Source organism: Callionymus lyra, chromosome 5 (assembly GCF_982586985.1).
Source record: "Callionymus lyra chromosome 5, fCalLyr1.hap1.1, whole genome shotgun sequence".
Classification (NCBI taxonomy): Eukaryota; Metazoa; Chordata; class Actinopteri; order Syngnathiformes; family Callionymidae; genus Callionymus; species Callionymus lyra.
This window is the reverse complement of record NC_141822.1, coordinates 11,113,391-11,138,257: the sequence shown is the minus strand read 5'-3', so window position 1 is coordinate 11,138,257 and position 24,867 is coordinate 11,113,391. Positions and strand designations below refer to the sequence as shown.

The 24,867-nt window shown below is 43.3% G+C and overlaps 4 protein-coding genes across 5 annotated transcripts; 3 read left to right on the top strand and 1 right to left on the bottom strand.

Moving 5' to 3' along the window:
• Positions 1-16: 16 nt before the first annotated feature.
• Positions 17-1,530, top strand: cdc26 (cell division cycle 26 homolog). The gene is made up of 3 exons (XM_087790783.1): positions 17-51; positions 886-973; positions 1,039-1,530. Exons 2-3 carry the CDS (start codon positions 893-895, stop codon positions 1,219-1,221), a joined length of 264 nt encoding a protein of 87 aa, XP_087646909.1. The 5' UTR covers positions 17-51; positions 886-892; the 3' UTR covers positions 1,222-1,530.
• fer (fer (fps/fes related) tyrosine kinase) lies at positions 1,342-13,431 on the bottom strand. 2 transcript variants are annotated; one of them, XM_087790781.1, is made up of 20 exons: positions 13,254-13,431; positions 10,567-10,683; positions 10,343-10,474; positions 10,101-10,274; positions 8,896-8,995; positions 8,624-8,807; positions 7,675-7,812; positions 7,476-7,595; positions 7,290-7,412; positions 7,020-7,218; positions 6,853-6,954; positions 4,689-4,895; positions 4,502-4,624; positions 3,662-3,718; positions 3,476-3,594; positions 3,319-3,413; positions 3,136-3,259; positions 1,986-2,140; positions 1,795-1,917; positions 1,342-1,729 (listed from the first exon to the last, which is right to left on the bottom strand). In XM_087790781.1, exons 2-20 carry the CDS (start codon positions 10,633-10,635, stop codon positions 1,593-1,595), a joined length of 2,481 nt encoding a protein of 826 aa, XP_087646907.1. In that variant the 5' UTR covers positions 10,636-10,683; positions 13,254-13,431; the 3' UTR covers positions 1,342-1,592. The 2 variants fall into 2 exon arrangements, with proteins under 2 accessions (XP_087646907.1, XP_087646908.1); XM_087790782.1 differs by having other exon boundaries at positions 4,689-4,892.
• Positions 13,432-14,913: 1,482 nt separating this feature from the next.
• LOC148079284 (uncharacterized) lies at positions 14,914-16,401 on the top strand. The gene is made up of 2 exons (XM_087790780.1): positions 14,914-15,067; positions 15,714-16,401. Exon 2 carries the CDS (start codon positions 15,782-15,784, stop codon positions 16,019-16,021), a length of 240 nt encoding a protein of 79 aa, XP_087646906.1. The 5' UTR covers positions 14,914-15,067; positions 15,714-15,781; the 3' UTR covers positions 16,022-16,401.
• A 254-nt stretch (positions 16,402-16,655) lies between these two features.
• On the top strand, positions 16,656-24,578 carry ythdc1 (YTH N6-methyladenosine RNA binding protein C1). Its single transcript, XM_087790779.1, has 16 exons — positions 16,656-16,850; positions 17,074-17,175; positions 18,396-18,676; positions 19,043-19,451; positions 19,516-19,578; positions 19,646-19,740; positions 19,807-19,915; positions 19,983-20,100; positions 20,847-20,931; positions 20,996-21,150; positions 22,602-22,681; positions 22,792-22,828; positions 22,907-22,946; positions 23,776-23,847; positions 23,912-24,097; positions 24,177-24,578. The coding sequence occupies exons 1-16, from the start codon at positions 16,823-16,825 to the stop codon at positions 24,345-24,347; spliced, it is 2,031 nt and encodes a 676-aa protein (XP_087646905.1). The 5' UTR covers positions 16,656-16,822; the 3' UTR covers positions 24,348-24,578.
• Positions 24,579-24,867: the final 289 nt, after the last annotated feature.

The window sequence follows — 24,867 nt, the reverse complement described above, 5'->3', positions numbered from 1 at the left end:
CGCTACACCATATCGCTTCACAGAGGAAGAACGCATCGGCGGGGCGACGAGGTTCGTTTTGACTTCTTTAAATTATTACTTTTCTCACTTCTTTCTCAAAAACAAATTTTTATTCGAAAACAGCTTCTGCGCAGTTTTTGTCTTGGTCCACATTGTGTTGCTGGTTTCCTTGTGTTGGGATCTATAAAGGTTTAGCATCGATTATTATTGTTGTATCGAAGCTCTTTTAACTATTACAAGTATTTAACCTGACGATCGAAAAAAAAGAGTACAAGTTAATGTTGCACTGTCTCATATTATGAGAGATAAGATAAACATCAAGAACAGGACACATCACTACCAAACTATTTGTATATAAGATCTTTGAAGTATTGTTTGGGATTCTGATGACTTCCTAAAGTGCAGAAAAGCTGAAAACTTAACTTAAAAGAACAATCATCAGAAGTTAAGTTGCCACTTATTCCAACAACATTGATTAGATTTATTCAGTGAGATGAAAAGACTCCAAGTCAACACAGCAAAGAGGCAGTTAGCAGATGGAGAGATCTACAGATGAGGTGGTCTAGGTTTGGACTTCAGTTTTAAGTGTTCCTAGTCCACACTCATCTTTAACAGTCTAGTTGTTTGCTATAGGGTTCATGGTGGTTTAACTGGACTCTGAGCGAGACCACATGACTCTTTACAAAGTCGTAACTGCTTTCATTTGTTTTGAAAATTTAAAAATATGTCCAAACATCAGCCTTAAAAACTGCTGGAGTTGACTGTATCCTCTAGTCCTCAGTCATCGCTGCGATTTTGTTAGACCCCTATTAGCAGCGTGATAATTTAATCGATCATATGAGGCCAGTTGCTGTTTTCGCAACTACTTTAAACTTCTCTCCGCAGACAGAAAATGTTGAGACGCAAACCAACACGCCTGGAACTGAAGATCGACGACATTGAAGAGTTCGAGAGCGTCAAAAAGGAACTGGAGGTTTGACTTGAACCCGTCCGTACAAAAAACATTCTTCTCCCGCCTCACGTCTGTCCCGTCTCCAGGCTCGACGGCGCCAGTGCGAGGAGACTGAGTCCGGAGCGTCCGTCATCGCCGTGGACGTGATCCAGCCCGGAGCGTCCACCTCGGCCGTGTCGAAGACGGAGCTGGTGAACGAACGGATCGGATACAAACCTCAGCCCAAACCCTCCACGCTGCCCACGCTGTTCGGGAGCCTGCAGTTCTAGTCCCGTCCACGAGGACCATGTCAATCATTCCTGGAAAGGCACACGACTGCACCAGCTGACGATCACTGGATCATCAGAAACAGTCCAGCAAAGACTTGAAAAAGAATCCCCACAAACACGTCAAATGTTAAAATTTAATTTGAATTTTCAGTCGTTTATATATTTTTTCCAAAATGACAGTTTTAGTGTGAAAGCAGCAAAAACAAATGTTTTTATTTACAATCAGCAGATGGCGCTCTGACGTGCTGGTGGGCTCGGCTGTAGTGATACATGTCAGTTTGTAGAGAATAAAAAATAAATACACGCAAATGTCTACGTTGTAGTCGCCACTTAGCACCTGGAATGGATCATCTGACACCTGCAGAGTGATGTCACTTCTTCTTGATGGCGGCGAGCTCTCGCTGAAGCTCCGAGAACTTGGGTCGGTCTTCCGGGCTGTACTGCCAGCAGTGTTGCATCACCTTGTACACGTCGTCGGGGCAGCGCTGCGGGCACGACATCCTGTAGCCTGGGCGACAGAGGACGGGGTTGTTAGCTCGAGGGTCACAGCAGGTCTGACCAGGGGAGCCTCACCTTTCTCCACCTGCTCTCTGGCCTGCTGATTGGTCATCCCGGGGTACGGACACACCCCTAAGCTGAACGTCTCCCACAGCAGAATCCCGTAACTCCAGACGTCGCTCTCCGAACTGTAGCGACCTGAAACGTCCGATCAGAGGCGGGTCAGAGGGGGGCACGGGACAGGTGGAGGGGCCAGGTTTCGGTACCATAGTTTAGTGCCTCTGGAGCGGTCCACTTGATGGGGATCTGCTTGAGTCCAGACGAGGAGTAGACGCCGTCGTCTTCCTGCCGACTCATCCCGAAGTCGCTGATCTTGAGGACGTTAGAGTCGGCGACCAAACAGTTTCTTGCAGCGAGGTCTCTGCAGACACGAGGTTTGGAGGTTCAAAGAGTCTCTGGGTAACAAACCTGCTCTGTGACAGTGTTTGTTTGTGTCAACAGAAACTATGAATAAATGTCGTCAACGAGCATTTATCACGCAAGACAAAAGAAAAGAAGTAACAAGTAAAACTTAAGTAAAGTAAATCCTGGTCATGTGACAATAAGTATATTAAGTCTAATGTTTGCCCTTCAGGTACTGAGTGACAAAACATCTGTACACCTACATGAAACTACCAAATTACAGCAACACAATGCTTTATTTTATATTTCCTAGAGTTGTGGGAGAAAACTCTATAACTCTATATATGTATATATATATAAACTTTAATGTAAATTAAAACATTAAAGAGAATGTAAATAAATATATACTTTAAAAAAAACAAACAAAAAAAACTCAGTTATAGTTAAAATATTAACATTCATATAAATAAATTATGAAAATAAAAACATTACATTTTATGTCAATAAAAACAAACTCATACATAATTGAAAACATTCACAAGCGGGTAAATAAAAATATTAACTTTTTGGAAATAAAAATAACTAAGTTGTAGTTAAAATATTAACATTCATGTAAATAAAAATAATAACTTAGGTAAAAAAAAAAAAAAAATCACTTAAGTTAAGTTGATAAAACATTAATGTGGATGTAAAAAAATATATATATATTAACGCTTAAAATATAACGTGTATGTAAATTAAAACAATGTGAATTAGATTAACAAAAAAGAAACAGTGTTTTGCAGATCAATCTCAGGAACACGGATGGAAGTCCAGCTCTGACGCCTCACATCATCTGTTTCTCTAGAATCTTATAGAAAAAAAGGTTGGAGACAAAGTGTCTGCTGAGCTGCCGAGCTCGTTTAATCGCTAACAGAAAGATAAACACTGGCGGAACAAGCTTCTGACGGAGGTGATGATTCAAGAGGAACAAAGTAAAAGAAGGTTATTTAAGTTCAACTTTGAACAAAGTACCTGTGGATGCAGTTTTTACTCTCCAGGTACGCCATCCCGGCAGCAGCGTCCACAGAGAAGCGAACCAGCTGCTTCAACTTCAGTTCATCTTTCTTTTTCCTCAGGAAGGACAGGAAGTCTCCACCTGAAAGAATTTATGTCACCATGGCAACAGAGACCCAGACAAAAGAGGGCGCCGCCTACCAGGAACGAGCTCCATGACGATGTAGATGGGCTGTCTTTGTGTACACACCCCGATGAGTTTCACGATGTTGGGATGGTCGTACTGCTTCAGGATCCTGAACACATCCCAGTCACATGATCATGAACGTCTGGAGGTGTCTGACGAGCTGTCACTCACCGCGCCTCTGACAGGAAGCGGATCTTCAGCTCCGGCGGCAAATCTTCTTTGCAGGTCTTGACGGCGAGAGGAGTCTTGTCCCTCAGCAGAGTTCCTTTGAACACTTCGCCAAAGTTCCCCTGAGAGACACACACTTGTTGAAAAACCTGCCACATGTGGACCCAGAGTGACAGGAGGTGACGGCACCTTTCCCAGGAGCTCGCCCAGGACCACGTCCTCGTGGTTCAGGATCCACTTTTTGTCCTGAAGAAAGAGTCCAGTTAAAACTTTTACGCCTTTTACGCCACTTTGATGCAAAACCGTCCTTAATTTGTCCAAGGTTTGTATATGTGTAAATATCTTTACCTCAAATTGAATATGTGTATATTTGTAAACTAATACATTTCTTAATTTGAATATGTGTATATCTTTTTATAAATTATGTAACTCACTTTGAAAATGAGTATATTTGTAAACAAATACTTAACTTACCTTAAAAATGTGTATTTTTGTAAACAAATATGTAACTCCTTTTGAAAATGTCTATATTTGTAAATAAACAACTTTGAAAATGTCTATATTTGAAAACAAATATGTAACTCCTTTTGAAAATGTCTATATTTGTAAATAAACAACTTTGAAAATGTCTATATTTGAAAATAAATACTTAACTCAATTTGAAAATGTGTATATTTGTAAACAAATACTTAACTAACTTTGAAAATGTCTATATTCGTAAACAAATATGTAACTCACTTTGAAAATGTCTATATTTGTAAATTACTAACTTTGAAAATGTGTATATTTGTAAACAAATATGTAACTCACTTTAAAAAATTGTATATTTATTAACAAATACATAACATACATACATTTGTAAATGTGTACTTTGTTGAAAAAATGAATCTCAATTTGAAAACGTGAATGTTGTTACTCAATTTTAGGATGTGTATTGTAACTCACTTTGCAAGACTGAGGCTCAGGTTCAATTACACATTTTCAAAACAGACCGTTGTGACAGTTTGTAACAAAGCGTTGTGTCACTACCTTGATGACTGGGTTGAGCAGAACGACTCCAGACTTCTTGGTGATGACTTGTTTGGTGGAGAAGTGATGCTCGATGAGCTGTGGGATGGTTCCGAACCCCGTCCCTTCGAACCGGTACTGACTCTGCAAAGAAGGAAGTCGTTGGTTGAAGGTAAACTGTGGAGACGTCAGTGACTCTGTTCCTTACATCTGCGTACTGGATGATGAAGTGGCGCCGCTGCTCATCAGAGAACACTGACAGCACGTACTCGCCGGGCTTCCCGTGACTCTCCCGCACCAGAAACTCTCCTTGTTGCCGTAGCAACTCCTGAGCCTCCGTGCGGGGAATCGCACCGTGGTACCACTCCTGCTCTGCTAGGGGGCGCTCTGATGACGGTATCACATCAAAGAACTGCTGCAGGAGACAAAGAATTCAACCCTCAAGAAGTTTTCCATTGTCACAAAAACATATACGATAAGTTCCACACACACCCCGACCTGTGCCTCACACGCCCTAAACAGTGCCTCACACGCCCTAAACTGTGCCTCACACGCCCTAAACTGTGCCTCACACGCCCTAAACAGTGCCTCACACGCCCTAAACTGTGCCTCACACGCCCTAAACTGTGCCTCACACGCCCTAAACTGTGCCTCACACGCCCTAAACTGTGCCTCACACGCCCTAAACAGTGCCTCACACGCCCTAAACTGTGCTTCACACGCCCTAAACTGTGCCTCACACGCCCTAAACAGTGCCTCACACGCCCTAAACTGTGCTTCACACGCCCTAAATTGTGCCTCACACACCCTAAAAAGTGCCTCACATGCCCTAAACTGTGCTTCACACGCCCTAAACTGTGCCTCACACGCCCTAAACAGTGCCTCACACGCCCTAAACTGTGCCTCACACGCCCTAAACAGTGCCTCACACGCCCTAAACTGTGCCTCACACGCCCTAAACAGTGCCTCACACGCCCTAAATTGTGCCTCACACACCCTAAAAAGTGCCTCACACGCCCTAAACTGTGCCTCACACGCCCTAAATTGTGCCTCACACACCCTAAAAAGTGCCTCACACGCCCTAAATTGTGCCTCACACGCCCTAAACTGTGCCTCACACGCCCTAAACTGTGCCTCACACGCCCTAAACTGTGCCTCACACGCCCTAAACTGTGCTTCACACGCCCTAAACTGTGCCTCACACGCCCTAAACAGTGCCTCACACGCCCTAAACTGTGCCTCACACGCCCTAAACTGTGCCTCACACGCCCTAAACAGTGCCTCACACGCCCTAAATTGTGCCTCACACACCCTAAAAAGTGCCTCACACGCCCTAAACTGTGCCTCACACGCCCTAAATTGTGCCTCACACACCCTAAAAAGTGCCTCACACGCCCTAAATTGTGCCTCACACGCCCTAAACTGTGCCTCACACGCCCTAAACTGTGCCTCACACGCCCTAAAAAGTGCCTCACACGCCCTAAATTGTGCCTCACACGCCCTAGACTGTGCCTCACACGCCCTAAATTGTGCCTCACACACCCTAAAAAGTGCCTCACACGCCCTAAATTGTGCCTCACACGCCCTAAACTGTGCCTCACACGCCCTAAATTGTGCCTCACACGCCCTAAATTGTGCCTCACACACCCTAAAAAGTGCCTCACACGCCCTAAACTGTGCCTCACACGCCCTAAATTGTGCCTCACACACCCTAAAAAGTGCCTCACACGCCCTAAATTGTGCCTCACACACCCTAAACAGTGCCTCACACGCCCTAAACTGTGCCTCACATGCCCTAAACAGTGCCTCACACGCCCTAAACAGTGCCTCACACGCCCTAAACAGTGCCTCACACGCCCTAAACAGTGCCTCACACGCCCTAAACTGTGCTTCACACGCCCTAAATTGTGCCTCACACACCCTAAAAAGTGCCTCACATGCCCTAAACTGTGCCTCACACGCCCTAAACTGTGCCTCACACGCCCTAAACTGTGCCTCACACGCCCTAAACAGTGCCTCACACGCCCTAAATTGTGCCTCACACACCCTAAAAAGTGCCTCACACGCCCTAAACTGTGCCTCACACGCCCTAAACAGTGCCTCACACGCCCTAAACAGTGCCTCACACGCCCTAAACAGTGCCTCACACGCCCTAAACTGTACCTCACACGCCCTAAACTGTGCCTCACGCGCCCTAAACTGTGCCTCACACGCCCTAAACAGTGCCTCACACGCCCTAAACAGTGCCTCACACGCCCTAAACTGTGCCTCACACGCCCTAAACTGTGCCTCACACGCCCTAAACAGTGCCTCACGCGTACATGCACATACATGAACATCACAGAAGAGAGAAAGAAAGGAAGAAGTCTCACGGATGACGAGGACGAGCCCAGCACACTCTTGGGCGACCGGATCATCCCAGCCAGCGAGTGACGCAGCGTGTCAAAGCGGGAGCTCTTCTCTTTGGACTTGTCCTGTAAACAAAGGTCATATGAGCCACCAGGACCACAGACTTACGTCCTGAGGTCCTCATGGTTACCGTGGAGCCCACAGATCGGGCGTCGTCCTCGTACGGAAGTGTGGGGGGAGGCGGGGGAGGAGGCGGCGACGCGGCGACGGCTAGCTTCGTGTCCAGCAAGGACTTCTGGGAGGACAGACGGGCCTCGGACGCCTGGAGAGACTGGACCGTCTGGTGGAGCTCCAGGAGAGACAGTTTCTGACTGAGCAGCAGGACACAGCTGAGGACCAGAGGAGACAGGAGCTGAGACCCAGAACCACAGGGTCCAGAGAGGGACGACATGGGACTCACTCGCTCTTCCTGTCCGTGTTCATCTGACTCATCTGGATCTTGGTGTCCAGTTCACTGGCCAGAGCCTCCTTGGTCTGTAAGTTCTGCTGAGTCAGGGCCAACTCGTCTGTCGCCGCCGACAACCTGCAGCAGAAGTCACCGTTAATTCTGGGATGGTTCCGTCGCACACGTGCCGCAGTTCCTCACATGGCCTGCAGGCTGTCAGCCGTCAGCGTGTTCCACAGAATCTCATTCGCCGGAAGGTTCTCCGTGTCCTCCAGGAGAGTCGTGTCGAACTCCACCGTGGCTTCTGGTGACTCTGGAGACCTGTGGACACACACACACGTCAGCGGGACTGACACACACACACACACACGCGCACACACACACACACACGGAGCCTGACCTGAAGGCCTCGATGAAGTGCTGGTACTCGGCGAGTGGGTCGATCTGCTGGACCGCCGCCGAGAACTCCTGATGGACTTTGAGCATGTCCTCGGTCACGAGACTGCTGATCTCACAGTACTCCTCCAGGATCGTCCTCCTGATGGTTTAAAGACCACATGTTGGAACACAAACACAAATGTCTGTGGACCTCAGGACTGTCTGAAGGACTCACTCATGCACCGGTTTCATTGGTCTGTTGATGCTCGTCATGTGTGGAAGTAAATCAGCATCAAACATTGAATGTATCATTTAAAATGTTGAAACGTTTAATATTTAAATAGAAATTTAGTTTTTAAGGCATTTTCCTTAATAATTTAATTTCATTGTTTATATATTGAAAGGTTGAACTAGTAAAAACTAAACATTTTAATTCAATATTTTCATTAATGTTTTTAGCATTTTAAAAGTATTATAAAAATGTTTGTATAATAATTAATTTATGTATAATAAAAAAAAACAGCAGACAATACCTACTAAAGAGTTACTTGATCGAACTTTCAGCCAATCACAGGGGCTGTTTCATATCAACATTTCTACATCCTCTTTAAAAGGCTACGAATAAGAAAATATTGGATTTTAACCTTTTTGTTGTAAGTCTTAGACTACGAATATCAAAATATGTGTAAAAAATGTATTAATTTAAACAAGATATTCGATTTAAATTAAAAATATATATACAAATCCAATCTTTCAATAAACATAAGTGCTTCAACAAGTTTCAACATTAGAAACGTTAACTTCAACCATTCAATATTCTAAAGGCACTGATATACTCGCCTTATACTAGACCTGCAATATTGTGTGACCCGACTCACAACCGTCGTTCACACACACACGTGCACACACACACGTGCACGCGCACGCGCACACGCACACACACACACACACACACGCACACAGTGACTCACAGTGCCAGCGTCATGTCCTCCTGCATCCTCTGGAGGCCGTCGAGCAGAGCCGGCGCCGTGTGCCTCTGGTACTGGTCCTGCTGGTTGCGGGCGCCGCACACGGCCAGGACGTACTGGTTGTGGAGATTGTGAAGCTTCGCCGTGGCCTTGTCGTAGCGCTCGTGTGCGCGCTCCGCCTCCCGACCTTTGATGGACGCAACAGTCGGTCAAGTAGTGCCGCCTCAGGAGAAACACACACACACACACAAACACACACGTGCTCGCACACAAACCTTTGGTCATGGCGTCACGATATTTCTCCTTGGCAGTGTTGGAGTCTCTACTCAGTTGCCGGTACGTTGACTTAAGTTTGTCGATGTCGCTGCGGGTCACCTGTCGACAGAGAGGACGAACGAACACGACATCACTCATTTATCTGGGGGAGACCCACACGTTTGGCGTTGGTGGTAGTATATGTGGTGAACCCCAAAAATCCTACTGTAGAGTCTTTACGCTACTGTAGGTTATATCTTGATCATCCGAGGTCAGATGTGTCAACCTCAAGGTCAAGACCTTTATATGAGCCTGATGATTATCTCAAAATCAAAGAAGATTCATATTCATGTTGATATTGTGACTGTCAAGATGTCAGTGATTTTATATATATATATATATATATATATATATATATATTTTAAAGAGCAGACTAATGATGTCAACGTTTGTACAGAAAAGAGTAAAAATGATGTCAACAGAAACAAATTTGAGTTTGTTTTTAATTGTTGTTTGAATTCATTATGAAAAATATTTTGTATAAATGAGATCATTTTAATTCTTAGCCTTTTTAATTGAATATAAAAATGTTACTGTAATCGTGCCAACAGACAATTCAGAAAGAGTACTGAGCTACATTATTCAACTTTCAGCCAATCATCATTACAGGAATTATTATATCAACACGTTTATATTGAATTTAAAAAGAACGTTGGAATTTAGAATCTTTTTTTCAAATGATTGAAATACGAACATTAAACTCTACATTTACTTATTTATTTTATTTCATTTTGAAAAATAACTATTATAAAAATACAAATTCAAACTTTCAATATAGACATTTGTAATTAAATTATTTTATTATATTTGAACAAAAAAAATAAAACAGGTCAAAAACAACACTTTGATAATAAGTTTCATTATTTGAAGTGTTCAATTCAACTATTAAATATTGATGTACTTCCATCAGCTGTAGTTGTGGACGCTACAGGATATAACTAAATTTAAATCTCGACTTAAAACACACTTTTATTCCCTGGCTTTTAACACATTATGAGACTTAGTGGTTGATCTTAGTGCCTTTTACTTGTTTTATCTGGTATTATACTATCTTAGTGTTTTTAACGGTTCTTATTTTAGTGATATTTGTATGTTCTTGTGCAGCATCTTGTATCCACTGCTGTTGTTTAAAAGTAAATAAAGTGGAGAACAGGTGTTTGCGTACCTTATGCGTGTGACTCTCCAGCTGCTGGTGCAGACTCTGGTAGGTCTTCTTCACCTGCTGCTTGTCACGGATCAGAGCCGCCAACCGATGCAGGGGACCGGAGTTGAGGTTGTCGGCGTGACTCCTCATGACCCGGCCCAGGACTTCCGTCTGCCTCACCACCTGTGACCAGGACTGATACGACGAGAGGTCTGGACGGTGAGACTCTGACCTCCTTACCCCTAGAACCCGACGCGGCTCACCTTGCTGACGGTGCTGGCGTAGTCGGCAGCTTCCTGTTTCTCCATCTGCTGAGTCATGTTGAGCAGGAGAGACGAGTACTCTTTATCGCTCTTCACTCGCAGAGTCATGAACCGCTTCATCGTCTCCAGCAGCTGAGGACGACAACATAAGACGCTTATATTACTGACACACAACACGATAAATAATCTGTCAGATTATTATTATGAGTGTTTTTGTCGCCCACCTTCAGCTCCCAGTCCTGCAGCTTCAACAAGCCCTCGTGGGAGTTCTTCAGATCCCGACCAAACCCCATCCTGGATCAGAGAATCTAAAGACGAGCCAGGAAGGATCTCATGGTTTTCTGCAGACAAAGATGTGAGTCACAAAACAGAGAAGTTTCCTAAATGATCATCTAGTCATCGATAAAAAGCTAAAAGTACAGAGTGGCAGCGAAGAGTTCACTGAGAGGGAGTGAGATAAAGAGACTGAAACGCACAATTGTTTTCCACTCAAAGTGATTTTAAGTTAGAAATAGACTTAACCCTCGCAAAGTTAATATGCAAACACGTGTAGGATATACTTAAATTCAATTTTATTAAAAAAAAAGTCAAATCATTACAAAGTTTTCTATTATTTAAGTTATTTACTATTATAGTGCTGTCAAAGCTGGCCCTCAGAAACAAAGCAGTGTAAATAATGAAATGTGGTTACATTAGACTGTTGTGAGGCTGCATCACGCCGAAAGAAAAAGAAAAATATATATTAATCTTAAGTTTATTAAAAAAAAAAGGGTTCTGGCTCCCTCTAGTGTCAATGAATGATCAGCATCGCCGTTGGCAGTTTTCTTTCTTATTTTCAAAACAACATAAAAGCTCTTGTTTTGTTGGATTCACTTCATGCCAAGTAAAGAAAAAAAACTCCTTCAGTACTTCATATACTGACACGGGTTCTGACAAACTACTGTAAAGCTGTTCGGAGGTCATGTGACCCTCCAGACAAAGAGCATCGTTCAAATACAAGCTATAGAGTTCAAATTATTATTACTGTTCAACATTAAACCATCCTTAAAGAATAAACTTTTTTTTAAAACATCAATAATGTGACATATTGTCGCTTAAAAATAAACATGGTACTAAGAAGTAAAAATCTACAAATGTAATTACGTAATGATGTTATAAATATATAAGAATACATTTTCTTTTATGATTTAATGTTTGGTTTTACAGATTTTACACCAGGATTCTTACACTTAAAAAACATTTCAGAGAACAATGAACAAAACCTTAATTATGACAGAAAAATAAGATTAACGTTATCCGTTTCATATATGATTTAAATATGACCGTTAATCATTGTGAAGAGAACACTAATGGAAAGGGTCTTTAATATATATTTTAACAGTTCAAAAAGTGATTAAAAAGATGGAAACAACAAACAGATGTTAGTTGAATGTCAGAAACTGTCATTGTTCTCCTCTGACCTCATAAAGGGTCGTTCTGGTCTGAACCACAGATATTCCAAAATGTTCTTCACTCAGCGCTTAATGGACGGAGCTGTAGCTTCTCCTCAGGGTTCAAAACAACAATCTTGGTTCTTCCAGGAGGAACAGCAAAGCTACAAGTCAACGACAGTCAACCAGTGAATACAGCCAGATGTCACTGGTTGACTTCAACTTCGAAATCCGATTTGAAGGTTTATCAGTATCATCGGAATTTTAAACAATACCAAAAGAATACTGAGCTACTTGATCGAACTTTACAGCCAATCATGTGACACACAAACTATGTCATGTGATCCTCAGTATATTCTGTACTGCCACCACAACAAATCCCTGTATTGTGTTTACGAGATAGGAATTTGGCAATAAAGGTTTTAATGATTTATTTTATTTTTTAATTATTTGAATTAGACTGTCAAGTTCCAAGATAGAAACAATTGAATTAATGATATATATATATATATATATATATATAAAAATGAAAAAAACAACAACAAAGTTAATGAAAAATTAAATAAAATAAATAAACGTCGACAAAGATATAAAAACAATGGCAAAATGTCAATTAAAAAATCCTACATTTCAAATTAAACTATTGAATATTCTGATGGCACCGAAGCCAAAGGGCCACAACACCAACATCCGTTTTTTCTTGTCTTGCGAGGATCAAAACCAAACAGGTCACTTATCCCATCAAAAAACAAACTGTACAACACATATATGATGTATCACACTACACTACACTAGTACTACATCAGACCTCCATCATGAAGTGTACTTTGTGATCTTTACTAGTGTGTCTGAACCAAACCCTTCATTTTCAATCAACTCTTTTATTATTTAAGTTTTAATTCTACAATAGTAACTTCTGCCACAAGTCAATCTCCTTAAGTCAACAAAGAATCAAACTTGTTCATGTTTAAAACATTTACTTGTCAATCACCTTCAGGTACCAAAACCCTCTGGACCCGGTGGTACCTGATGATTCTGGGTTCAAGTCCGCTCAGCCCCTGGTGGGTGGGTTGTCGTCGGGGGGACCCACCCACTCCCAAAAACACCCAAAAATCCCATGTATGTCGGTCAAGCTGGTTAGTCAGTTCTAACCGAGAGGGTCCGAACCAAACCCACCTGAGAGGACCAGATCCGTTTGGTAAGAGTTTGCTGGTCTCACATAATAAAAACACACAAAAAACATCAATTTGTTGACAAACACCGAGACATGAAAAAAAACACGCCGATTAAACCTTATAAAAAAACACACACCAGAGAGTGTGGATTAAGCTAAACTAACACCGGGATCAGGACTTAGACGCGGACCAGAGTCGCGGAGGAAACGGACTCCTGACTGAAGCTCCACAAATATGCAGCCGAGTAAGAAGAGGCAGCGGCGGCGGAGGAGAGACTCAGACCCGCCGCCTCACCTACCGACGCACCGGCAGAGCAGTTGTTGCAGGGACGCGGGACTCGCTGTCCGGTCACCGAAGCGTCTTGGCGTCCTCGGCGGCGGTCATCGTCCGGACTTTTTCCTCACTTTCTCCACTTTCTTCCAGGCTCGTCCGCCCACTAGCTAACGTGCTAACGTGCTAACAGGGAGGGGCTTCCGCGGGAAACGGAAAAGAGGGAGAAGCGGGGCGTTTCGTTGTATTGTCCTGGTGCTCCTCCACCGGGATCTCTCGGGATTTGAACCTCGATACATGACAAGTACACCGCGATAAACTTACCGAAGACGAAATATTTCTCGTTATCACTTCGTTTACAATCCACGCTTATATTAGCTACATTCCCAGAATGTAGTGGGAGGATGTCGCCCCCATGCGGTCGTCAGGTGCCACTGCTTTGTCCGGAAAACAACATTTCTTAATTGACAGATATTTAAATACATACAGAAAAAAAGTAAAGTAATTTTTGTTTATATAGCGCTTTTCCAGACCAGGGTTACAATTCGCTTAAACAATCAAAACAATATTCAATAAAGTATATACTTTAAAGGTCAAGATAACGCTGAGAACCACTCAGGAGTTCCAGAAAATCAAGGAAAAGTAAGTAAGTAAGTATTTTTATTTGTATAGCGCTTTTCCAGACCAGGGTCACAATGCGCCTGAACAATCAAAACAATATTCAATAAAGTATATACTCTAAAGGTAAAGTTAACACTGAGGACAACTCAGGGGTTCCAGAAAATCAAGGATAAGTAAGTAAGTAATTTTAATTTGTACAGCGCTTTTCCAGACCAGGGTTACAAAGCGCTTAAACAATATTCAATAAAGTATATACTTTAAAGGGCAAGATAAAACTGAGAACAACACAGGAGTTCCAAAAGCCTGCACAAATAAAAATGTCTAAAAGGGAAACATTTAAATTGTTTTTATTATATACACATTTCTAAGATCGTCCCTGTGTGAGTGTCCAACTGTATATTTTGTGCTACTTTTACATCGTTGAGATTATTCAGTCGCCTGTTCAGCTTTGTGTCTAAATTTAAAGTTTAGATTGATTGTCTGTGGAATTGTAAAATAGTGTGTGGTTGTGTACCTGTATTTAGGACAACATTGATGAGAGTTTTTAATGTATAGTTCCCATGACCAAAAAAAAGAGCTCTTACTTACTTACTTACTCTGAAATTATAGATTTTTTTTTTCCTTTTTAATATTTACTTATTTAATAACAAACTTTTTGTCCTGGAATTTTATTATTCACTTTAAACATTCCTGAACTAAAATCCTACTTATTTGTGATGGTTTTGAGTGAGACTCGTCTTCTAACTCGAACAAAGTCACTTTTACACTAATTTTCTCAACTCTATAGGTTGAGAAAAGTGTGTTTTCATCATCATGCCCTACATAATCCCAAGCGCTTTGTTCAGGAGTTATTGTACTGGGAAGTCTGCGTACACACAGTACGCACGTCTGCAGGTGAAGCCGTGTGTTTTGGGCGGTCCTATAACTCCATTGACGGTAAAAACCTCTGAGGACTGGCATTGGTTTGAAATGGGAGAGTCAACACTTGAATATGGTGACAGGTTGGCCAATGAGGGGTTAACAATAGTTATAAACAGGTAGGTGGGGTGGGGGTGATGAACGGAGAGCAGGGAGTGTCTGCTGGTCAGACTGGTCTGAGCAGTCGAGTGAGCTTCAGCTTCTCTGACACATTCTTTAAAGTTTCTGTCGATCCTCAGTGCGTGGAACCAGCGGCGTCTGACGACACAAATGTTCCTTCTCTTTGCTACTAATTCAAGACGAGGGATCGGGTGAGTAGTTCTTTGATGGACCCTTGTTTTCTAGTTTAGATGAGACGTTGGATTGTGTTAAAAAAAGAACAGCTTCTTTAGTCTGTCTAGATTTCACCTGCTCGGTCCACAACAATATATTTGTTGATGTTACCCAGCCGTCAGGTGTCCACTTCCTCTCATCTTTCCATCTATCATGTGGTCTAACCCTTAATATTTACCATCTCCGCCTTCCTCTCATGTCACCCACCTGCTGTCTGCTGTCACTAGTCTTACATTTTTTTTCTTCTCCGAATACCTGGACCTGCTCTTTCCATTTGTGCTGAGCTTGCACACCTGAGTCTCTCTGAACACCTGTAACTGTGCATGTTATCAGTTTTAGAACCTTGGGTAGCATCAGCAGGATCCATAAATGATCCATAGAACATCATTACTTTCTTGTCCGGCCAGCTTTTTCAGCCACACTGACCTAAACCACAAAAGGCAATTGACAAAGACGTGCTACTTCCTGTGGTGTTGGTCCAGTCACCGCTTTGGAACTCCTCCACCCACTAATGGAAGTCTCGGGAATGCCGCGTCTGGGGAACACACAACAAATGCCTGTGTAGCGATGAATAAATCATCAAATCTTTGTAACTGAAAAGTCTCATTCTCTGTCTTTTTTCAGGCCTTCTTTCCATTGGAAGGCCAACTGACATTGCCGGAGTCAAGCGTCCCCCCCTGAAATTTCCAACCATGTCGTCAAACATCAACGTGTCTCTGGAGAATCCCTACGGTCAGGTCGTCATTCCTCGAGCCAAACTACACTCTCAGGACGACTCCACCGTGATCGGGAACCCCGTGGCTCTGAAGGATGGGAACCCCTACGCCGTGTCCAGCTCGGCTCCACCTCCATACGTGGTCAAGGAGGACACGGGGGCAGACGAGACGGGTGGCAGATGCCCGGCCTGCTGTTACCGCTGCAGGAGGAAGTGAACAACAAAAGAAGAGAGAATACCCATGAAGCACTGCTTTGAGGAGTGAACAGTGTTTCACTGACCACTGTCAACAGACTTTTAAACAAAGATGTTAAGATATAAATTATAATATGTTGGTTTCTATGAAGTTTCAACGTGAATGTAAGCGAAATCCAAACCTTATAATTACTGTCATGTTTTTAATTGGAGAAAATGAACACATAAATCAATGAAGTTGAATGATAGCTTTGTTTCACACTGTCCACTTAAACATATTATTCTTCATATACAGATGCTCATTTAATATTTGCATTGTGTAGTTGCATTGTTTTTGCCCACGATCATGTTTATTGTTGTATCTTAAAGTCATATACTAATCTAATAAATGTTATATTTGAATGACTAGTTTTCATATTTCATTTTCCAGGGGTTCCTCTCTGAATTATTGTTGTGTCTGCCGTTAATCTTTATTGTTGCAGTTATTGTGTTGATTTTTAATGAGTTATAATAATAATAATGATGGTAACTTAAAATACGGGGAGATTATTTTACTTTACAATTTTTCGGATCTTCGCAGCACGTCTGTCTGCCTGGTGTATTGTACCTGTCGCCAGCAGGGGGCAGCACTTTGGTGCAGAAAAAGCACCGAAGAAGAAGAAAAAACTAGTCAAAACCTCTCGGTCACTAGGTGGCCGCCATTTAATATAGTCTTATAATAAATATCATAATGATACGATTTTCCGTTAGAGAACGCTAGGCAACCATCGGCTTGGCTTTTTTTTTAAATTTCCAGTGACGCCAGTGCGAGCCACTACAGATAATGGCGGCAGAGAGACGCGACGAGAAAGGTGACGCCAAGCTACTCTTTGTTAGCCGTGCTAGCTTTAGCATCTTCGTAAATAGGATCACCGTTGGATGTTGTGATGAAACCTTGGATGGGTTATTATTTATGGATGCCAAACATAGAAGATGAATCGGCATTTCTTGTCATAATGCTCATATGTTGCGTTTCTGGTTCTGTCTCTCTCCGTCACACAAGAAAACACATTAAACAAATGTCGTTTATTTCAGATGGTGAAGTGAACGTGCTAGAAGATATTCTGACTGAAGCTCCTGACCACGATGACGAACTTTACAATCCTGAAACCGAGAGACATTTCAGCGACAAGAAAGGTACGTATTTATTTTTACTGCTGGTGGAATTATTGCGAGTCATGCACTGACGTGTATGTGATAAGAAGTGATGTCTGGATCAGAAAATGCAAGTTAAGAAAGTCATGTGTCCTCTTGTCCTTCACCAATGGACTGTTATGTATCCAAGAAACCAACTGAATGCTTAAAGGCTATCATTTGTTTACCAAACATTCACTTTAAGTTGTGTAAGAGTAATCTGTTCCTTTTTGGAGTACAGATATGTTCTGCAGCACTGCATGTCCATATAATGGTCACAGCAGGGCTTACATTCTATGTCCAAAAAGACGCACCAAAAAAACAAATATCCAAATATCTCCATACCTCTTGGGGACATTAGACATTATTGTAATAATGGCTTTACTTCCGTTACAGCCAGCTGTAATCATGCCCCGCTTTGTTTATACAATGTGGAGGTGGACAATTCTGGCACACACTTAGATTGTGTCATCTTGTTCTTTCTCTTTATGTTCTTATTTTATTTTTAATTTTTTATTGTTTATGAAAAATTGCTGGCTATTGGAAAAAAAACAATTTCCCGAAGGAGACCTCCTGAGGGATCAATTAAGTTTTACCTTACCTTATACTGATGAGTACGATCGAGGTCCAAGATCTATTTAAGAGACGCTAAAAAAACACATTCGTATAAGTTGACCTTATAAATAAGTCTATATTTTAAATGTATTTGTAGTGGAAACTCACAGTTTCTCAGGCCAAATATTTCGCAAGCTAAGGGCTGGATATTGAACGTTGGTACCTTAGTGGCACAGACTGTATGCTACGGTATTCCTGAGTATCGGAACATTTTTAGTTTTTGAGTTTTTGTACTGACCTGTGATCTAAACTTGATGTTGTGTTACTTGTTAGAAAGTGTTCTTTTAGTCTAAAAAATATTTGTTTTCCCCATAAAACAGGTTTGTTAGCAGAAATGTACCAAAGTTGAAAAATTCTATTTATTAACATTATATAACATTTATACTATGTGTGATGTCATTTTCTTTTTGTTAGCATTGATCTCATAAAATTGGTTTCGAAAAATGGCATTTTTTAGGAACTTTTGTTGAAGTGCAGTTGTTCTGTCTATAATGCCAAAAAGACATTAAGTGTAAAGAAGAAATGTAAAATGAATGAATTGATCGTTTTAGCCAAAATATCTTTTTAATAAAATGTACTTATAAAACAAAAATAATCTTCCATTGCAGGAACCAAGAGGAAGAGTGACCACTCGGACAGCCAGGACTTCAAAAGGCTCCGTCAATCTCTGGCCCACGTCCCCTCCAGGTCGTCGTCATCATCTCACAAGAGAGGGTCATGTGCACCCATCTCTTCTTCTAAAAAAGCACCCTCCAGCCCTCGCGGCCGACACTCCTCAAACTACAGATCCGAGTACTACGAGGACCGCAGGGCTCGTCGTGGAACAAGAGAGACCGGGAGAACCCGGGAGGAGACCCGCCACAGGGACTCGCATAGAACTCTAAGTCAGGTACTTGCGCGTTTGTTTCACAGTCACAAAATGATAGTTTTGTTATTGGTGTAGCTGCAAGTCCTTGCTCTGCTAGATAAAAATATGAACCAATCCCTGGAGATGCTTGTCATTTCCACTGCTATAAGGCAGCACCTGCCTCAGTCTGGCAGAGGTTCCATGCAGCAGGAAACTAAAACAAGCTAAATATTATATATTATGTATGTCATCTTGTGAAAACAACTGTTACTGGTCACTGTGTTCTATGTTTTTTGTTATTATAAATAAATAATTCTGATTAGGCTGATTATGATGATCACTGCAGTAACGAATATCTGCGTGTTAATGACGGTGAGATCTCACCAACATTTCAATTTGGATCGACAGAAAGTACGCCGTGATGAGAGGGTCAGTAGCCCCTCCCCCCAGAGAAGGCCGACCCAATCGGGGGAGCCGGTGCCAGAGTACGACTCTGAGGCTGGATCTGCAAGCTCCTCTCCTGCATCTCGTGTAGAAGAGGAGGATGACCAGGGGGAGGAGGAGGAGGAAGATGAGGAGGGTATGGAGGAGGAGGAAGAGGAGGATGAAGATGAGGAGGAAGAAGAAGAAGAAGAGGAGGACGAGGAGGAGGAAGACGGTGAGAAGGAAGAGGATGAAGAAGAAGAGTATCAAAGGCGCACAGAAGGAAATGACTATGATACTCGGAGTGAGGCAGGAGAGTCTCGCTCGGGCTCCTCTGTCAGTTTTTCTGACGACGGCGACTCGGCCCATTCTGGCTCCGGCTCGGACGCCTCAGGTGGGTTTTTTCAGAACTTGACAAATCATATCCCAGAGACTAATTCTCTCGTGCCTCCGGAAAGGTTCGCAAAAGAAGCGAGATAAGCTTTCGTCATCGGTGGGAGCTGTTCGTAAAGGGATGGAAAGTAAGTGAAATGATTTGATGTGTTGTTGCCATCAAGACGGCTTTCGCTAAACCCCGTGTTGTCCTAGATCCCGCCAGCAGACTTCGCTCCATCCTCAGAGACGCTCGCTTCTTCCTCATCAAGAGCAACAATCATGAAAATGTGTCGCTGGCGAAAGCTAAGGTATGCGTGTCCGACCAGTGGTCAGTGATGTTTGAGGCATTAAAGCTGATCCTCTCACGTTTGTAGGGCGTGTGGTCGACGCTGCCCGTCAACGAGAAGAAGCTGAACGCCGCTTTCCGGTCGGCTCGGAGCGTCATCCTCGTCTTCTCCGTGAGGGAAAGCGGGAAATTCCAAGGTGAGATCTCCTCCCAGTACGACCGATCCGAACACCTGGTGATTCCAACGTCTCCGTGTCTTGACAGGGTTCGCACGCTTGGCTTCAGAGTCGCATCACGGGGGATCCCCGATACACTGGGTTCTGCCTGCGGGGATGAACGCCAAAATGTTGGGAGGCGTTTTCAAGATCGATTGGCTCTGCAGGTACAGACCGTTTGACGCACAAGACGTGCATCAAAGATTGACTCACAGGCTCAGTGGTTGCTGACATAAGTTATAACTTCTCTGACACGCGTTAAACTACAAACTCCATCAAAAAACCTGGAGCCAAACACTTTTATTAAAGTTTATTTGTGTTTATGTTGTTGAAACTGTTGGAAATTTAATGTATTTTAATGATCTATTTCACTGGTCCCCGACTTTGATGCTACAGCGAGTTACTCAAAATAACTGATTGTACATTTTTAATGATGACAAATGCTATTCTTTAATTACACGAATCATAGGAGAACAAGAAAGGAAACACAAAATTAAACGTAATAAAATGGATATTTTAGGCAAACCGTTTTTTGAATGACTACTCTGTTGGTGACCATCTACAAAAAACTGCTCCAGCCTTTATAATGTTGGTTAAAAGTTTGATTAGGTACAACTTTATTGATCCCTCAGGAGCTCTCCTTCGGGGAATTGTTTTTTACCAATTAGACACAGCAAATACAGCAATTTTTCATAAAAAATAAATAAAATAAGAACAAGAACAAAGACATATAAAGAAAAATAACAGGATGATACAATCTAAGTCTAAAGATAAAGAACAATTAATTCAATTAATTTAATTAATTCAATAAAAGTCAGTTCATTTAGGTAAGATAGTAATATATAATATAGTAAATTTGTCATGTCTAACAAAAAAAGCTGATCCAATTCATTTTTTTTGTTCCGGTTTGTAGACGAGAGCTTCCGTTCGTCCAGACTATTCATCTGTCCAACCCTTGGAACGAACACAAGCCTGTGAAGATCGGGAGAGACGGCCAGGTCGGGCCGACGTCTTGTTCACTTTGCGTCGAGCTTCATCTAAAAATCCACTTTGATTCTTCAGGAAATCCAGTCTGCCGTCGGAGCTCAGCTCTGTTCACTGTTCCCCCTGGACGAGAACGTGGACGTGTTCCAAGTGTCTCGTCGCATTCACCACAAACGCCGGACCCCCGTTCAGACGAGGCCCAGAGGCCGCCCCCAACAGCGAGAGCCGGGAAGGTTAGCCATTCACCGAGATCCCCTTCCTGTGTCACCCGTGCTTCGGCGCCTCCTGCTGCAAGACAACGGAGACGGTCGCTGCTTAGTCTGTGGTTAGCGAGCCTCCAGCGCCGCCGCCACTCTAGCTGTCGTTCCCACCGGAGCTTCGCTTCCACCTCAGCGGCCTTTAAGTCGCCCAGGAAATGTCGGGCGTCGGCAAATGGCGATCGCCGGTGATCCAACACAGATTTCAACACGAAAGTAGAAAAGTCGATGTTGAAATTTGATCCACGTCAGTCATTTTTTCCAGCGTCTGAGATAAAAAAAAGTTTTTCTTGTCTTTACAGGAGTTTGGTTCTCGACCAAGTGTAAGACTCTAATGGTTTAAATTTGAACTCCGGCTGAAAGGACAATGTTGCCCACCCTTTCAAATCGAAGCATTGAGGACGATGCTGGACTGAGCTGGGAAAAAAAAAAAGGGGTGCGGGTTGATAGAGGGTTCAAAGTGAAGGACGGTTTGGACTTTTCTGGTTCCTTTACATGTAGTTCTCAAAAGCCTCTGGACAGCTGAGGAAGGGATTAAACTTGACAGATGACAGAGATGGACTTGAACCGCCCACACACCCCTCTTCTGTGACAGGAGCTCCCTCCCCCCCAATGCACACACACACAACACACACTCTCAGGACTGAGGGCTCCATAAGAACTTTATACATTAGCTGTGTGTGTGTTTTTTAGCCTTTGAACTCTTTGTGACACGTGTGAGGGGGAGGGGGAAACGGGGGTTTTAAGGGGGTCTGTCGGTGTTTTGGTTGAAAGGACTGCACCACCACCACCACCATCATCATGACCCCTGACCCTGTCAAACAAGAGGGTGTGTAATATGGACTATTGTGTGGCGAAGGACTGGTGTGTGACACATCAGCAGAGGTTTGTTGACCTTGTGAGGACCATCGCAACGTGTGACCTTTGACCCAGTGGTGCAACTTCCTAATGTAAACGGCCGACTCACAAGTTCACACACACGCACAGACACACACACACGGAGGAGACAAAGTCATGTAGAAAGATTCTGTGTACGTTTTCCGTGAAGGCAGTTCCTTCTGCGTTTCTGCTCACAGTCAGACGGCGCTGCAGCCTTCTGCTGTCGGCGCAAGGTCTTGCTCAAGGGCTGCAGGACAACAACAGGTTCTCCTGCAGCACTGCAGCATCCATGGTCAGAGCTTCTGCTGTCTGGTCTTAGTATCGACTTTAAGAACCTCCACTGACTTCTACACAAACACACGTGTGAGCTGCACTTCTACCTGCTGTCGAAGTTCTGAAGCTCGTCACAAATACTCTGATCTGTAATGTTTAGTAGAACATGAGTCATCAAACAAAAACGACCATCAACTGTCACCAGACGACTGAAGAAGAACTAGACGTTTGTTTTTTTCTCGTCTTTGTATGTCTCACTTGTGACTTTCACGTAGGCGTCGCCCGGAGGAGTTTGACGTCCACGGGAGGAAGCGGCCGCGACCCGACGGGCCCCCGGAGTTCAACCAGCGATCAGGTTGTTAATCGAGGGCTGGTCATAATGATATGTTACTGAGGAGGACGTGTCCTTCGCCACGAGGAGCCTCCGCTAAACTGCTGTTAACGGTCGAATGCTCTGTGTTGCAGGATTCATTCAGGACCTGCGGAGTCAACCTGTCGACAGGTGAGTCCGTCGCAAGAATGTGCTGAGTCACGTGAAGGCTTCCGAACGATGACTCATCGTTTCCCGTTTCCCTTCCAGACGCTTCTCCAGCATCAGACGCGACGTTTTCCTCAACGGGGTGAGTCGAGTGTCGCGTCCGTGTCGACGATGAGTCGATCGGTTGATGCGTTTGTTCTTCCCTCTTTGGTTAAAAGAGTTCACTGAGAGGGGGTGGGAAAACAAGCGTGGAAGTGATTGTAGTCGAGGTGGAAGAAGATGTTGTTTCACATGCGAGTCTCACTTAAAACTACTATAAAGAAACGTGTGTTTCGTGTGTCAAGAAGTTAAAATTCTTCATTTTGATTATTTACCTGAGTTTGAAACGCATCACAGTCAAAAACCCTTAAATTAATGTTGAACAATTGAAGGTTTAAAATGATCGAAACACGTACCGAATCAATATTGAACAGCAGTGAACGGATTATTCTGTTTTTAACTTAGTTATTATAACTAATATTTAATTCTTCAAATGTCTTTTTATGGGTTATATTTTTTATCATTAAGCGTTTGTAAATTTAAATAATTAAATTCTTTATTTACAATTAGCATTAAATATACAATGTTCATTTTTGTGTTGCAATTAAACTTCCTTCCCAATTTTATCCTGACTGAGGACGAGAGGATACAGTCATCTCCAGCAGCTTTTAAATCTGATACTTGGACATATTTTGGTTTCAAAATAAAAGCAGTTATGTGTCATGTGGTCGGTAAATTCTGCAACACCAGAGTCCAGTACTCAACAATACTACAAATATATCCTTACTACAGTACTACTACAGTATCGCTAAATATGGTCTGCTGATGTGTAAGATAAATTAAAGTATATACTGGATTTAAAAAACAAGTAAAAAAAGCCTTCTATTTATTGAATCATGTCGTGACTCACGCTCCTTCCCGTTTCCTGTCAGTCGTATAACGACTTCCTGCGAGACTACCACCACAACGTGGGCCCCCCTGGTCACTGGCAGACTCACTCCCTGGTACTTGTTCATCCGACTGTTGCTCACTAACGGGTCGAGTGACGTTCTTCTCTCCTCTCACAAGGCGGGTTACCCCGGCGTGGAGCAGCCGCCCGCCCACCACCCGCCCTACTACCACCACGGACACCCGCCCGCCCCCCACCAGACCTACCACCACCACCCTCAGATGCCGCCCCACGACGCCCCGCCTCCTCGCTTCAGAGACAAACAGCGAGCGCCGCCCCCTCACCGGGCCTTCCCCTCCACGCCGGTGAGACCGATGTCTGGAGACTGACGTCGAATATTTCCAGGCTTTTAACGATTTTTATCTTTTCCTCGAACTGTTCCAGCACGACTACGACATGCGGGTCGACGACTTCCTGCGGCGCACGCAGGCGGTGGTGAGCAGCCGACGGGAGCGCGAGCGGCAGAGGGAGCGCGACCGAGGCGCTCCACGCCGCGAGCGAGAGCGAGGACGGGAGCGCGAGCGGGACAAGGAGAGGGGCCGCTACCGTAGATAAGAACCATGATGTCATTCCCTGTCAATGTCGTTCGTCCGAGCGACTTTATTTTGAAAATCGAGATTTTTTTTTTTTTAATCACAGTGCGCCGTCACCAGAAGAAACTTTTACTGTGAAGTGTTTGAAAATGCTCGTTTTAATTTGAAAATACTGACATTTCTGTGCAACTGGATCGTGCAGGACGAAGCTTGTTACTCTTTTGTACAAAATAAAATCCTGAAACCCAAAGAGTTCTTGATGTTGACTCGAGTCGTTTCTCCGAAGATGTGACTCGTCTTTGCCTTCCTCGAACATTTATTATAGTATATGATACGAGTGATGGGCTGATGAAGCTTCATGATACAGTGTCATGTTGTTTAGAGCTCAGTAGTTATTTTCAGAGTCCACTAGATGGCGTCTCTACACTATTTTTCTTTGTTTTGAACAAGTGTTCTAATGAAAGACCATTTTTAAAACTGATGGCGCCACCTACTGACCTCTAAACAACACAACACTGTTTCATGAAGCTTCATCACTTCTA

Excerpts from the sequence above, each read along its gene's own strand:
- LOC148079284 (XM_087790780.1), top strand. The coding sequence starts at position 15,782 with ATGTCGTCAAACATCAACGTGTCTCTGGAGAATCCCTACGGTCAGGTC.
- ythdc1 (XM_087790779.1), top strand. The coding sequence starts at position 16,823 with ATGGCGGCAGAGAGACGCGACGAGAAAG. Across the intron at positions 19,741-19,806 it reads TGTCGCTGGCGAAAGCTAAG|GGCGTGTGGTCGACGCTGCC; the intron begins GTATGCGTGTCC and ends TCACGTTTGTAG. Across the intron at positions 20,932-20,995 it reads AGATCGGGAGAGACGGCCAG|GAAATCCAGTCTGCCGTCGG; the intron begins GTCGGGCCGACG and ends TTGATTCTTCAG.
- fer (XM_087790781.1), bottom strand. The coding sequence starts at position 10,635 with ATGGGGTTTGGTCGGGATCTGAAGAACTCCCACGAGGGCTTGTTGAAG. Across the intron at positions 10,475-10,566 it reads TGCAGGACTGGGAGCTGAAG|CTGCTGGAGACGATGAAGCG; the intron begins GTGGGCGACAAA and ends TGTCGTCCTCAG. Across the intron at positions 6,955-7,019 it reads CCCGATCTGTGGGCTCCACG|GACAAGTCCAAAGAGAAGAG; the intron begins GTAACCATGAGG and ends CTTTGTTTACAG.
- cdc26 (XM_087790783.1), top strand. The coding sequence starts at position 893 with ATGTTGAGACGCAAACCAACACGCCTGGAACTGAAGATCGACGACATT. Across the intron at positions 974-1,038 it reads GCGTCAAAAAGGAACTGGAG|GCTCGACGGCGCCAGTGCGA; the intron begins GTTTGACTTGAA and ends TCCCGTCTCCAG.